Source organism: Dipodomys merriami, unplaced genomic scaffold, assembly GCF_024711535.1.
Source record: "Dipodomys merriami isolate MVZ:Mamm:240054 unplaced genomic scaffold, mDipMer1.0.p SCAF_19, whole genome shotgun sequence".
NCBI lineage: Eukaryota > Metazoa > Chordata > Mammalia > Rodentia > Heteromyidae > Dipodomys > Dipodomys merriami.
The window spans coordinates 5,767,252-5,781,529 of NW_027203270.1; the positions used below are offsets into that span (position 1 = coordinate 5,767,252).

Genomic DNA, 14,278 nt, shown 5'->3' on the forward strand with positions numbered 1-14,278 from the left:
GTCCTGGACCGAGAGGGTGTGGGGAAGGGCGTCCACCACAGCCAAACCCCCCGAGGCCCAGACCACTGTGGGAGGAAAGGGAGGATGCCCCCCCCCTCCACCCCCAGAAGGGATGGAGAAGAGTTCGTTACGAGGAGAACTTTCTAGGCCAGCCTTTGCCACTCCCGAGCAGTCCGGCCGCAGTGCTTCTCTCTGGGGTTCCAAAGGCTCCAGCGTCGCCCCCCCTGTAATCCTCGCGACTTTCAGAGGCTGAGATCCAGAGGTTCCATGTTCGGAGGCAGCCCAGGGCAGAAAAGTCCAAAGGCCTCCATCTCCAATCAACCAGCAAAAAAAAAGCTGGACTGGAGGCATGACGCAAGTGATCCAAGTTCCAACCCAGCGAGCAAGCCAGCCAAGCAAGCGAGAGGTCCTGAGTTCAAATCCCGATACATCAACCAGGGCGGACTCTAGATGGGATTTTTCTCCCTCGGGGGTCCAAGCCAGACCCTTCCCCAAAGGGAGAGCCCCATTTTCCAGTCTCCCTCCCCTTCTCCCCCCACTACCGCCATGGAGAAGCGAGGCAGAGAATGCGCCTTCTCCCACGGAGCAATGGGAAGGGAGTCCGGGTCCGAGCGGGGGTGGGGGGCACTGGAGGCGAGTGGCCAGCAGAGGGCGCCCCGCTCTGGGTGGGGCACACTGTGCGCTGCAGGGAAGTGGGGGGCGCTGAGGGGGGTGGGGGTGGGATGTGGGGGGGGCCTTGGTCCCCCTCGCGAGTCCTTCCAGCGCCCCAGCCCCGCGCGGCCCACAGAGCGCACAGCCGCCTTCACGTGGCATGGTCGCGTTTTATTGTTTGCTCGTGGGTTTGGATGTTGGGGGGGTGTTTTTTGGGGGGAGGGGGGTTGGTTTTTAGGGTCCTCGTTTCATTCTCGCTCGGGAGCGAGAAACAAGCGGCCGGTGGGGCCTTCTCCCCCACGCCCTGCACGCTACAGCTGCGCCTCCCTCTCCCTCTGCGTGTGCATGCGCGTGTGCACAGCCGTGCACACCTTTCAATAATACCGATGTGCATCTCTGGGACCCTTCAAGCTTATGTACACAATTACCATTTATTTCATAAATATCCCCCCCACCGCCACCCTGGGGACTGAAGGCAGAAAGGAGTGCAACTCTCTCCACCAACCCAGGAGTGGGTGGGGCGCCTGTCTTTGGAGGGGGGAAGGGCTAAAATGACAGGTTCCCCTGCCCCCCCATACACACACGCACCCCAGCTCGGCTACGCTTCCTTCAGCCTTCCTGGGCCCCAGCATCCCCCCACCCCTACCCAGGGGCCGCGCGGGAGCTGTGTGCGCATAGCTCCCACCCGTGCGCGCGCGCACCTCCTGCTTCCCAAGGGCCCTACGGGGCCAGGCAGGGGTGGGGAGGGGGGGAGCGAGAAACCCCTCGCCTCTTTCCCCCCTCCTTCCCCCCCACCCCAGTCCCCCAGCGCTGGGAGGCCGGAGGCCCTCTCCACAGATGTAACTTTGCCTTTGGAGCGGGTCTGGACGGAAGCCCGTGGCTTCCAGCGTGTTCTCTGGCCGCTCCGGCTTGAGGCCCAGGGAAGTGTGGTAGACCCCGGCTTAGCAGAAGAGGCTCTATATTCTGGCTGCTGCAGCCCGCGGTTTGTTGTTTGTTTTGTTTTTGTTTTTGTTTTTTTTTTTTTGCTCCTTTATTTAAATAAATACCCATTCTGTGCTGTTTGTGTCCCAAGCAGCAGGAGGGGGGCGGGCAGGCAACCCGGAGGCCTGCGTGGCGGAGGCGGCCCGGGAGCCCCTCGCTCACTTGGGCGACTCCCGGCCGGGAGAGAGGGCGCGCTGGCTCTCCAGCCCACTCACCAGTCTCTGGATACTCTGCAGTTCACTGGCCGCCTCTTTGGCTGAGCCGCTGGGCGACAGGGCCCCGCGGGAGGAGCCCCCCACTTTGCGGAGAGCCAACTCGGGCAGGGGGCTGGGCTCACGACTGTTGCCACCGGCGGCCTTGGCGCCCTCGGCCGGCAGCCCGGTGGTGAGGAGGCTGGCGCTGGGCGGGATGGTCACGGGGATCTGGTAGGGGCTGAAGCGCAGGCGGGGCCGGGCACTGCCCAGGAAGGGGCTCCGGGACAGGGAGCCGGCGGCGGCGGCGGCGGCGGCGGCGCTGGTGGCCGGCAGCGCGGAGGCGGCGGCGGCGGCCGCGGCCGCCATGTAGGTGTACGGGTAGGGGAAGAGGCCTCCGAACGTGGGCATCGGGATTCCCTGGAAGAGAAGGGGAGGAGACAGGGTTAGGCAGCCCGCCTGTGGTGTCTGTGGGACGGCCTGGATGCTGCGCTGGAGCATCGGAGCCCTCCCCTGTCCGGACATATAAATCCAGAGGTCGTAGGGTGCCCATGGCCAAACCCAGTGGAGAAGCGCACCCATACTCGGGGTAGGGTGCAAGCTCTGCGCTCAGCGTTCTGGTAGGGGTAAGGGAAAGGACGCCCAGGTGGCCGAACTGGCACAGCAAAGGCCTAGAGGGAAGGAAGGCAGCGCGGTAGGCACGGGGCCAGGTGGTAGGCAGGCAGCTGTGGCTGTCAGGGGGTTCTGCCCATTTCCAACAGCCCTCCTACCCCCACATCCCTCCCCCCACCCCGTGTGTGCCCAAGGCCGGGGAGCACAGGCTGGGGGAGGAGCTTGCTAAGGTCTCCCGCCTGCTCACCTGCCCGCCCCTCCCGCCTTGGCCAAGAGCAGGGCACAAATGACAACCAGTTCATAAACTGGTCCGAATATTCCGTAGAGAACTGGCAGCCCCTCCTCAGCAGCTGAGAGGGAATGCAAATGCTGCCCGCAGAGCGCAGGGCAGCCAGGAACCCCTTGGCAAACCTGAACTCACCAGGCCGGGGCTGGAGATTATGTGACCTTTGAGATAATGGCTCACTCCCCCAGGGCAGGAGGGCAGAGGGGTGACCTAGCTAAGTACCTGAGGAGCCTGGTGCAGGCTCCAGCAAGAAGCAGAGGCAGCTCAGTCAGGAGGGGGGGAATGCCCTTTCCGAGTGGGTCAAGACACACAGAACATTTCAGATCTGGCCTCTCAGGTCAGGAGAGAGGAAGGCTCTGGATCTCTCAAGATGCTGTTCTGTCACTCAAGACCTGATGCACTGGCCAGCAGCTATACCAAAGGACCCCTGCCGAATGCTGTGCACCCCCCCCCCCATTCTGGTTTTGCACCTGTTGACCAGGATGTGACTAGAAGTCTTGACTTCCCTATGACCTCTATAATGCCCAAGGTCATCATCAGAGCTTAGGGGAGAGTCATCAGTGCAGATTAACTCTCCAAGCCCTGGACTCTGTTCTCTAGAAACTTGTCTCCAGCCCAGACAACCATGTGATATTGGTGCCTCAAATCCTGCACATACTCTGATGCTGAGCTCTGCTTAAAACCTGAGGGTGGAGATGGGGGAGGGGAGAATAGGTGAGAACGAAAGAAAGGGTGATGTTGACCAAGAAGCCTTGTAACTGACTTGTGGAACTGTAACCCTATTTGTATAACTAGTAATAAAAACTCATTTCATACCCCCTCCACACACACTCACACCCAAGACTTTAAACATATTAGCTCCCGAACCCAAAGGAACTTTCTTAGACCTGAACTCCTATTTTCCTTCTCTTGCGATAAGATCTCAAGGGCTTAATTTGCCAGAAACCTCAGAGGGAAGAAAATGAATGAAGGGATTCCAAACCTTTCCACGGGGAATATTCCACCCAAGTAACCAAAGAGGCCACCCTCCCCATGGGATCTCCTGGCCACATTTTCATAAACTCTCTCCTGGGAGCTCAGAGTTTCAACAAGGATCTGGGGAATTCAGTCATCTTTCCTGGGAGAATTGAGGGGATTCAGTGTGTGTGTGTGTGTGTGTGTGTGTGTGTGTGTGTGTGTGTGACAGAAAGAGAGAAAGAGAGAGAGAGAGAGAGAGAGAGAGAGAGAGAGAGAGAGAGAGAGAGGATTTCCTAGAGGTCCTAAAAGAGGCAAGGGATGTGTGGGAGATGGATCGTTTTGGAGGTCAATTGTCCTGACAATAATGTGAATATTCCTTCTCCATTTGTCCAGTCACCCTAGCCTTTCAGCTCTGATGGCAAGACAAGTGTCTGAGCCAGAAGGGTGAATGACATAAAAGAAACCCACTAATGGGAATCTGTGTAAGTTTTGTTTTTTTTGTTTTTGTCATTTTTGGTTTTTTTGCTGGTCTGTAGAGGGGTCTGAACTCTGGGCCTGGGCACTGTCCCTCAGCTCTTCAGCTCTAGAGCTCTACCATTTGAGCCACAGCACCACTTCTAGCTTTTTCTGCTTATGTGGTGCTGAGGAATGGAACCCAGGGCCTCATGCATGCAAGGCAAGCACTCTACCACTGAGCCACCTTCCCAGCCCAAGTCCAGAGTTACTTTGACTGCTGCGCTCACTCCTGACTGGGGGATATGGGGAAGGAAAGAGGCCCAGGGAGAGTAGATCAAGCACTTGGCCAAGGCCACACGGGAGTGAGAAGCAACTCCTCCCGGCCAGATCATAGACGTGAGTCTCCCTGAACCTAGGTATCCCGGAGAGCGACCTTCCGCTCTTCCCCACGAGGAAGCTCTGGCCTCCTGGAGGGTCTGGCGCCCCTCACACCCTCTGCCCACCTCCACCCAGCCCAGCAGCTCACCGGCCTTACCTGAGATGCCAGCATGTGCTGGGAGAGGTGGAACGGGAAGGGCGCGGCGGAGCTTGCTGCACTGGCCCCGGGCCCCAGCCCGCCTGCGTCCAGCCCCGCGGCCGTCCCGGGCCCCGCGCCTCCGCCACCGCCGCCACCGCCTGCCACCGAGGCCAGCAGATGACCCATGCCCATGGCCGAGAAGGCGCCCGGGCCCATGGCGAACTGTCCTGGGTGCAGGAAGAGCGGCTGGCCGGCTCCCAGAGGCCCAAAGAACTGCTGGCCGTGCAGGTGGCTGGAGAAGGCCAGGCCGGGCAGGTGTCCCGCGCCCAGCGGGGACGCACTGTCCGTCTGAACTACCAGTGGCGCCAAGCCCGGCTCCTTGGCCTCGGCCGCCTCCTTGCGCCCCTCGTCCTTCCTCCTGCTTTCGGCGCGCTCCTTCTCCAGGCTCCGCAGCCCAAACGGGCCGTCCCCGCCGCTCTCCGCCGCTTCTTTGCCCCTCTCAGGACTGCGCCGCTCCCGGGAGCGTTCGGGTTCGGCCAATCGAGGGGGGCTGGTGCTGTCCCCCGTCGGGCTGCGGCCTAGAGCCGCGCTGGCGCGCTCGTCGCTCAGCCGCTCGGGCTCGGGGTCGCTGTCTGCGGCGCAGGGCTTGTCCTCGGCTGCGGGGACAGAGGCGCGCGGTTACCGGGGCTTGGGCCCAGGTGCGAGGGAGGCCCGCTCTCGGTGCCTGGGCCCCGCAGGCGTTAGGGAGCCGGCTCTGGGGAGATCCGATCGCAGAAACTTCTGGAGGCAGCGAGGGGCAGCTGCAGGACATCTAATCCAAGATCTCAACGCTGACAGTGGAGGAAACTGAGTCCCGCAGAGGCAACCTCGTAGCCAGAGTCTCAGCCCACAAGGGGCCAAGCTCACCATCCAGCCGGCCGCCTGGCTACCGAGAGCCGCCCTCCATGGGCGTCCATCCAGGTTGACGGCCCCTTCCAGGCACACCCCGGCCGCCTCGCCCCAGGCCATTCAACGAAGCAGATCGCCAGCAAAAGGCCAGCTGGGCGCGCCAAGGCCCCTCCACCCCCTGCCCCGACTCTGCACTTCCTCCCCCGCCGCCCCCCCCCCCCCCGATTCTGGACCAACCGCACAACTCACCTCGGGCCCGGTGCAGGCGCAGGGGACTGGGCGCCGCGCCCGGCGAGGGCGGCGGTTCCCGCGCAGGTGGAGGGTCGCAGGACGACGCGTCCGACTCGGCGCCGTCGCGCTCCGGCTTGCAGTGCTCCTCGTATAGGCGCAGGGTGGGCAGCGTGAGCTGCTTCCTGGGATGGACACCGGGCATCAGCGCGCCAATCCTCCGCCCGCTCCCCCCGGCATGCGCCACCCGCCCTTTGGGGCTCAGCCCTCACCTTTTTTCCCGACGGCCATTCCCCGTGTCCCGGAACCCCTTGGCAAACGGGTTGTTGTCGATCTTCAGCTGTGTAATCTGTGGGGACCAAGGAGGCGGCGCTAGGTCAGGACCTGGCTCTTGCAGCCTGACCCGAGGGCACCCCAGGTCAGCCGCTGCGGGGAGGTCGAGAGGGGGACCTAGAATGGAGACCTGAGGGTTTGTGCGAGCCAGCCTGACCGGGGGACAGCACCCAGGCGAGGCCAGCAGGTGGGCATTGGAGGGAATTGACCAGTATCTCTGCTCCTCCAAAAACGTTTAAGAAATGAATTCTTCAACCACGCACACAGGCCCCAAGCTGTGCGCGCAGCGGCCAAACCCGCCCAGGCAAGCAAACAGGCCAGTGCAGTCACGCAGGTTAAGCGGCTCCGCACCCTGGGCAGGCTCTGTGCGCAGCCCCAGCGGCGGCCACGCAAGCCCGCAGGTCCGGGCAAGGGCAATCAATCCCTTACAACCCCAGGGCTGCACACAGTCAAGTACACACAGAATAAACAAGTGCTCACGGGGAATCAAACAACTTCACACGCTTCCACCCAAATCTAAGGCACTCCAAATGGTGTGTGTGCATAGCTGGATGTGATGTGTATGCGGGCTCACAAAGACACAGCGGCTGCTGTGGACATTGGGAGCTTCTCCTTCACTGGACACTAATACATATGCTACAGGCCTGCTATTATCTCTCTCTCTCTCTCTCTCTCTCTCTCTCTCTCTCTCTCTCTCTCTCTCTCTCTCTCTCTCTCTCTCTCTCTCTCTCTCTGTCTGTCTGTGTGTGTGTGTGTGTGTGCACTTCACTAGAGAAAAGGGATAGAGGGCAGCTAGTAGGAAAAAGACAACCCTTTTACTTGATGCTGAGTTTTCTCAGTATCTCTCAAGAGGTCTGGGGCCTGGAGTGACCCAGACAAGTCGCTGGGGAGGAGGTGGCGGTGGTCGTAGTGGATTTTCAGGCTCTGTGTCACCTGTCCCCGTCTCTGGCTTCCCTGAGGACGCTAAGCTGGGCCCAGAGTTCCTAGCTTGGGAAGATTGCCTCAGGCGCCCTCTTTCCATTTAAATTTCCATCTCTGAGCCAAGAAATAAACGAATAAAATGTAAAAATGTCAGCACGGGCTGGAGTCTCTACTAATTGCTAAGTAAACATCTCCGCCCCAAAGACTGCCAGCTGTTAGGGCACCCCGGGGGAGCATGTGTGTACGTGTAGGGCTTTGGAAAAGGGAGCCTTGGTGTGGGGGTGGGTCTGTGGGTGCTGGGAAACTTGGTGATCCTGAGTAGGTGGTGAGCGAAGGGAGAGAGGCTGCGTTAGGGTGGGTAGGCTTGCGATAGGGAGTTGGAAAGTGTGGGTGCTGGACTGAGCCCCCTTCCCACCCCGCACACCTTGTCGTTCTGGTAGGCAGTGACAGCGATGAAGTCGGTCTCAGGGAACACATAGGTGCGGAAGGTGCTGTACGGCAGCTTCAAGATGTCGTTAGCTCGAACGATGTGAAAGCGTGGCTGGTACTTGTGCATGGAGTTCAGGATCGTCTGTGGGAATGGCACCAGTGAGCTGGCACACCCCAGCCCTTGTCTCCAGTGGTTTTTAATTTTCACTCCCTGGGGACCTGACCCCCATCTCCTTCTATCTATATTTTGTTGCTGCTTCCCCCCCCCCGCTTTTCTCTCACCTATATTTTCTCTTCTTCTTGTTCCTCATCAATTACTTTCTTTTAACTTCTCCTTTCTCTGTGAACTCTCCACCCCTCCCCCCAACCATACACACAGATTGGAAACAAAACTAGAGCAGAAAAGAAAAGAAAAGAAAAAACAAGCCAACTTCACTTTGAACTTTCCTTCCTTTGGCGTTACTCAGGCCCAGAAATGACACATCGAGAATTTTGACCTGGGAGTGACCTGCCTAGTCTGTAGCCCCCTTTTTTTGCCTCATAGAATCTCCTCTTCCCAACAGTTGCTGAGACCTTGGCTCAAGAAGAAATAGAGAGTCACTATACCCCCTCTAGATTGGGCACAACTGCCTGTAAGAGGAAGGAGGGTACCCCAGGATATTTGGGGTGGGGGCTGATTGAACATTCAAATCCTCTAGTCTTGGGGAAGGGCGAGGGCAGGTCAGGAGTAGATCTTCCAAGCTCAGCACCTAGAGGTGCCAACTAGGATGCCCTTCCAAGGACCTGGGTTGCTGTACTCAGTCCGGGTGTCATCTACCTTTGGCTTGACTGGGGGCAGGGGTTCCCTCCAAGGCCTAACCAAACTGAAATTGTGGGCAATCTGGAGCTCATCCAACCCACCTATCCTTCCCTAGATCGGTAGGCAGGATCTAGCCTTCTGCAAGCTTGGAGAGCAGAGCTGTGGAGGCCGGGGGGCCCAGATGGCCTCAGCCACAAGACTGGGACATGGGGGGGGGGGCGGGGAGAAGCAGGAGCGGTTGGCTAGTGCTTCCCTGACCGAATCCCAGGGCCCAGCTGCTGAGGGAGCGCTGGCTTTCTCAATCCCATTCTGTTCTGCCCTCACTCACAAAGCCATGCTTGTCGGAGATGTTGTTGGTCAGCTTCAGCTTATGGAAAGCCACCGGCTTGGCCATCCACTGCTCCCCCGTGGCGGGACTGTCCGGGTGAATGTACATGCGTTTGGGCATCTCTGGGTCGGCCTTGCCAGCCACCATCCAGCGCGAGTTGTGGAACTTGTAGCGGCAATCATCAGCAGCCACAATGTCCATCAGCAAAATGTACTTGGCCTTCTTGTCCAGGCCGCTGACTCTCACCTTGAAAGGGGGGAACATCCGCCTTGGAAGGGAGGGAAGGGGGAAGACGCCATTGGGACCCAGCTCTCCCATATCAGAGGGTTCCTGTGTCCCTTTCCTTCTCCCCTCAAGTACCCCATTGCCTATGGGTTCCCTGATTGCCTTCTTCCTTGCCCCTGGCTGCCTGGGCCCCTCACTCGCTCTGCCCAATCTGCAGTTGTTACTTCTATTTCTGCCAATATGAATCTCTCTTATGAGGCCTTTCACTTAAATCTTCACGCTCTCCCTCCCCCCCCCATCTAAGATGAAAGCTGATGCACAGGAAAGAGGTCTAGGCCCTCTAGAAAGACAGTTTCTTCTAAATCTTCCTTTATTTCAGGGAAAATACATGTATGGGGATATGTATGCATGCGTGCATGCATGTATGTGTTTCAGGAAAAGAATACATACTTGTCACAAAATTTTCTAGAAATAAATTTGGAAGGTGTTTGTTTGGGGGACTGGTTATAGTCCCTACCAGATCCTGGCTAACGCTGCCTTTCGGGGGAACAGGGTGAGCCTGAGGCCTGGATTCCAGTGGCTAAATCAAGAGTGGAAGTGTTCAAGACTGGGGCTTTTTTTTTTTTTTTTTTTTTTTTTTGGCTTTAAGGCCTGGGGAAACCGGTGTGTCCCGAGCTCTGAGCCCCACAGACTCCCAGGCCCCCCGGGATCCAGTACTGGAACCGGCAGTCGGCCTGAGGATAGCAAGATTCGAGTCCCACTGTGGATTTCAAGGCCGGAGCAGAAAAGCAGGGAAACGCTGCATCTCCCTGGAACTTGGAGGCCGACAAGGGGGGAGGGGGGGCAGAAAGGCGAGATCGCAGGGCTATGGAGACCCGCCAGGGCCGAGCTGCGGGGCCTCCTCGGCTTCGAAACTGAGAACGGTTGGGATTATTCTTTAGGACCGTTTTTTCGTTTTATTTCATTTTGCGGATTTGTTAAAAAAAATTTTTTTTTTTGCTCCGGTGCCAAACAAGAAAAGTCAACTTAGAGCGAAGCAGTGGCTCCGGGGGCGCAGGGGGGAGCCGAGCGCACGGGCTCGGCGCTGGTGGGTGCTGTCCTGTTCCCCAGCCCGCCCGCCTGCCGGCCTGCCTGCCGGCCGCCCTACCTCCCCGACTTGGTGATGACCATCTCCGTGCCCAGCTTGTGGAACTGGTCCCACAGCTCCTTGGCCTCCAGCGTCACCTTGGGGTCGTCCTCCACCTCGTCCTCGGGCTCCAGGCTCTTGAGTGAGCGCAGATGCGCGGCGGGCGGGTGCGGGCCGAGGGCCGAGACGTGCAGCCCCGCCTCGGCCGCTGCTGCTGCCGCTGCGGCCGCGGCCGCCGCCCCCGCCAGGCCCGGGTCAGGCAGAGGCTTGGCCAGCGCGCTGGGCGGCAGCGCGAGCGCCGGGAAGAAGGAAGGTTGCGCTGCCGCCAGGAAGGCGGACATGGGGAAGTCGGCGGGCCGTGGCGCGTGGAACGGGTGGTAAGCCATGGCGCTGGCTGCCAGCGCCGGCTCTCTCATCGGGACATCCGGCCCAGGCGCTCGGGGGCCAGGGCCGGGGGCGCGCGGCTCGGACCCCCGGCCCGGGCGGCGGCGCGCGCGGAGGACGGACGGCCGGGGCGGCCGGCGCGGCAGCGGCTCCTCCCGGCTCCCAATCCCGCGCGCACCTCAAGGGGCGCGGGGGGCTTGGGGCGCGGGGGCGGAGGGGGCTCTGTACGAGGCTGGGCTGGGCTGGCCGGCTCCGGCGCCGGGGACCACGCGCGACTGGTTAGATCTTGTCGTGATCTCTGGAAAACTGTGACTATCTCACATGTCCTGCCCTGCTCGGATCCCCTGCGCTAACGAGCCAGGCCCCCCTTGATTGCTGATTTTACGCTTTTTGGACCAATTGTGGGTCTCCGGGGGCGGGGTTTTGACAGCTCAGGCCAAGCTCTGGCCGGGAGGGGGGGCCGGGGAGAAGGTGTCGGAAGCCTCAGCAGTAAGAAAACATGTCAACAGAATAAAATATTAACCAATGACGGGCCGGCGGGCCCCGAGACCCCTCCCCCTGGCCTGGCCCCCACCCCGCCGCCCGCGCCCGCGGCAGCTTGCGCGAGGACTGGAAAGCGTGGAGGGACGACCTGACCCGCCGAAAGGGCCTGAGGCGGGGGGCGCCCGGATCCCCAGGCCTTTGGGAAGGCCCCCCTGGCCGCATGCTGGCCCCAAGTGCAAAGCATTGACACGTTCCCGAGAGGAGAGGGGGCGCCCTCCTTTTCCTGGCCCGGAGGCCCGGCCGCTCTGGCCTGCGCCCCAGCCTGGCCTCCGACCCGGCTCCAGGTCGCCGCCCCGGGTCTCTGCGTTCCGGAGGGAGGCTGCGGGCGCTGGAAAGCCCGGCCGGTGGGCGGGCAAGTCGGGAGGCTCGGGAGGCTGAGGTCCCGGAGCCGAACCCAGGTAGCGGGAGCCGGTGAGTGGAGCCAAGGCAGAGCCCTGCTGGGGACCGGACCGGGCGGGAGCGGGGACGCGGCCTGGCGTTGGGGGAAATGTGGGGACCCCTCCGGCCTGTGCCATCTCTCACAGGAAGGCTCAAGCGGGACCTGCAGTTCCTAGCAGGCCTTGGACGCAGCCCAGAGCCCGTGGGTCTGTGTCCACCACCCAGCCCGGGATCCTCCGGCGGCCGGGAGAGCGGGTCCTCGGGGGCCGGGGAGGTGAGCGCACCTTCCGCGGGGCACTGGGGGGGCACCGCCCCGGCGCATCCCGGAGGAAGGATTTTTTTCCCACCCGCGACCGAACGAATTTTCGCTGCATCCGGTACTTCCTAAACACCGGCATGCCCTTTGCTGCCAGACACTTCTCGAGTTGGTGTCCGTCTTGGGGACACGCAGGTGTCCCAAATGCAGGAATGCTGAGTAACGAGTGCGGGATTCGGGGTGTCTGCCAGAGCACCTGTGGTTGACGCCCCCCACCTCCGCAATCAGCCTGCGTTTTCTGCCCAGCCTGCCCGTCTGTGTGTGTGTGTGTGTGTGTGTGTGTGTGTGTGTGTGTGTTTCGCCCAGTGTGGTGCCGTGTACATCGAAGGCCATAACTCCAGGTGTGCCGGGGAAAGCTAAGCGATCGCACACCTGCCACGAACTGGGCTCGGGCGCGGACCCTTGGCCGTTCCTGGAGGTCGCGTTTCGAAGGATAATACGGAGTACGCTCCAGCCACGATGGATGCTTCCACCTGCACAACCAATACAAGTGAGTTCCGTCCGCCCCGGCCCTACGGACGCGTGCTGAGCCGCACACACCCCACCTCCAACGGGGACCCACCCGATCTCGCGGGGCGCCGCTCACTGAGCCATCCATAGATTGGCGCGTAAAGACCGGTCGCCCCCAACGGTGCGGGGGTCGAGAGCAGCAGGGGCAGTTTGGCCTCGGAGACCTTTTCCTACATTTTTTTTTTTTTGAGCCAGTACCTTGGCTCCCGTAATTGTTCCTAGCGGTGCATTAGTGGGCGCCAGCCCCGAGGGGTTTTGATCTTGGTTAGTTCACTCTCGGTACCTTCTCTGCCCAGAGTCAACTCTTCAGTTCCGCGCTGCGCTGTCGGTCCGTGCAGTGGGATCAATGGCAGCTTTGCATAATTCCAGCTTCGGCTCTTAGGGGAGGGCTGTGCATGGACACACCTGCACACAGTCGGCGAGGCGATTTGTTGAAGTGAACAAATAGCCAGGGAAGTTTTTCTTAGCCAGTTAATCCAAGTACGGAACCAGGAGACCCAGAGAATACATTGCAAAATCGTGTGTTTGCGCGCGTGTGTGGACAGGTACTTTCCTACTTGTAAGAATGTGAGTACATTGAAGTGTGCATTTTGGACGTCTTCCTGGGCCGAGAACATAGCTGGTGTAGCGGTCCGGGCCTGGGTGATTTGCCCAGGGAATCCTGCAGCGTTGGCGCAGAGGCTATATTTTGGAGACCTCAATCCCACCTACAAAGCCGAGGACCATCCGCCCCGCCCCACCATCTTGTAATCATCCCCAGGGTCTGCTGCAAACGCTCTGTGCATTGATTTCCTCCCCTTCCCTGCCGCCCCCTCTTCCCTCCCTCATCCCCGTCAAACTCCAGCTAGGAATATTCTCGGATCATCGAAGACTGGCGCTGGGGCGGCCCCAGCAGCCTCTCGAGCGGCGCCTAGCAGCTCGCAGCTCTTGCTCCTCCCATCCCCCCCTCAACCCCCCCACCAGCTTGGATCTTCCCCCCCCTCTCTTCCTAGGAACGGGCACCCCCGGGGGACTCCCCAGGGCTGAGTGTGCGTGTCTCTTTAAGAGGCCCCGGGGGGCGCCTCGCGGGCCGCCCGGGGCTGTAGGGGGAGGGCGCGGGCGGGGGCGGCTGGCGCCAGGCGGCCGAGGCTCCACAACAAAGCTCCGGCCCCTGTCACTTCGCATCGGGCCGGCCCCGCAGACGGGCGGGGGACGCGCGCGCTCGGCCGCCCCTCCCTCTCCGAGGCGGTGCTGGGCGGGGGCGTCGGGCGGGCGTCGGGGCCCCTGGCGCTCCGTCCGGACTTTCTGCGTTTCCCGCAACAATGAAATGGGGCGCGGCTGCCCAGGCCCCGGTGGGACCGCAGTCCCGAGCCTGGCTGGGCCGCGCGCGCGCGTCTTTTAGCCCGGTAGCCTTTTGCAGAGTTCAGAGACACGGCTGGAGCCTGGTCCTCCGGGAGGGGGAGGGGCGTCCCCGCGGGAGTCGCGCTCGCGGTGACCGGACGAGCCCTGAGCCCGCGTGGAGGGCATGGCGGGAACGCTCGGGGATGGTCGTGTGGCACAGGGGGACGGACGCGTACAAATCACTGGGCATCTATGGCGCTGGTGGCATCCCCTGGCGCCCGGGCAAAGCTGGCGTGCCTTGTGTGTGGCCCTATGAAGATGACTGGTTAAGTGAGGGGTGCCTCGGGAGGCGTCCATCCCGTCTGGACAGGGTGCGTGCGCGCGCGCGCGTGGACGCTGCGGACGCAGTCGCTTCCCATCCCCGGCTTCTCCGCCGGACCCTCGCCTCCCGGAGCCTTGGCGCCAGCCAGCCCGGTTTAGCGGTCCGGCTGGGCTCCCCCGCGGTCCCTGGGCTGGCCGGGCTGGGGGCCGCGGCCTCGGTGACCCCAGCCCACAGCGGCCCGGCCTGTCCCGTCCACTTAAACAAATTGCGGCTGACAGGCGCGCAGTCTCTCTGGAGCCACCGCCCGCCCCAATTACCCCGCTCAGGGTCGAGCCAACTGGCTGGGCTGGGGCGGGGGATGCGGCCGACCCCCTCCGTGTCTGCGGTCTGGTGCCTGGGCCCGGCTGCGGGACAACGTCCTTCCGTTAGGCCTGGAGAAGCGCTGGGGCAGGCGCGGCCTGTGTGGCCCGCGGTCTCCTGGCCCAAGCGAAGGCGGGGTGGGGGTAGGGGCAGCCTGGCCACTTGGAGCCCAGGATGGACGTAGTCCTCGAGGGGAGCCTCTGTATCTGAGATCACG

The 14,278-nt window shown here is 61.6% G+C and overlaps 1 protein-coding gene and 1 long non-coding RNA gene across 2 annotated transcripts in view; one reads left to right on the forward strand and one right to left on the reverse strand.

The window, feature by feature from the left end:
* Positions 1 to 811: 811 nt before the first annotated feature.
* Positions 812 to 10,820, reverse strand: Tbx2 (T-box transcription factor 2). The gene is made up of 7 exons (XM_070027078.1): positions 9,950 to 10,820; positions 8,578 to 8,845; positions 7,446 to 7,592; positions 6,040 to 6,116; positions 5,789 to 5,952; positions 4,670 to 5,307; positions 812 to 2,243 (listed from the first exon to the last, which is right to left on the reverse strand). Exons 1-7 carry the CDS (start codon positions 10,342 to 10,344, stop codon positions 1,791 to 1,793), a joined length of 2,142 nt encoding a protein of 713 aa, XP_069883179.1. The 5' UTR covers positions 10,345 to 10,820; the 3' UTR covers positions 812 to 1,790.
* Positions 10,821 to 11,322: 502 nt separating this feature from the next.
* Positions 11,323 to 14,278, forward strand: part of LOC138830619 (uncharacterized) — a 37,967-nt gene continuing 35,011 nt past the window's right edge. The window contains exon 1 of the long non-coding RNA XR_011373042.1: positions 11,323 to 12,039. This is a non-coding gene — a long non-coding RNA (uncharacterized lncRNA). The remainder of the gene's footprint in view (positions 12,040 to 14,278) is intronic.

Bases quoted from the DNA above. Each gene is read 5' to 3' on its own strand.
- Tbx2 (XM_070027078.1), bottom strand. From the start codon at position 10,344: ATGAGAGAGCCGGCGCTGGCAGCCAGCGCCATGGCTTACCACCCGTTC. The intron at 5,953-6,039 runs GTGAGGGCTGAG...TGTCCATCCCAG, and splicing joins AATGGCCGTCGGGAAAAAAG to GAAGCAGCTCACGCTGCCCA. The intron at 5,308-5,788 runs GTGAGTTGTGCG...CTGTCCCCGCAG, and splicing joins GCGCCTGCACCGGGCCCGAG to CCGAGGACAAGCCCTGCGCC.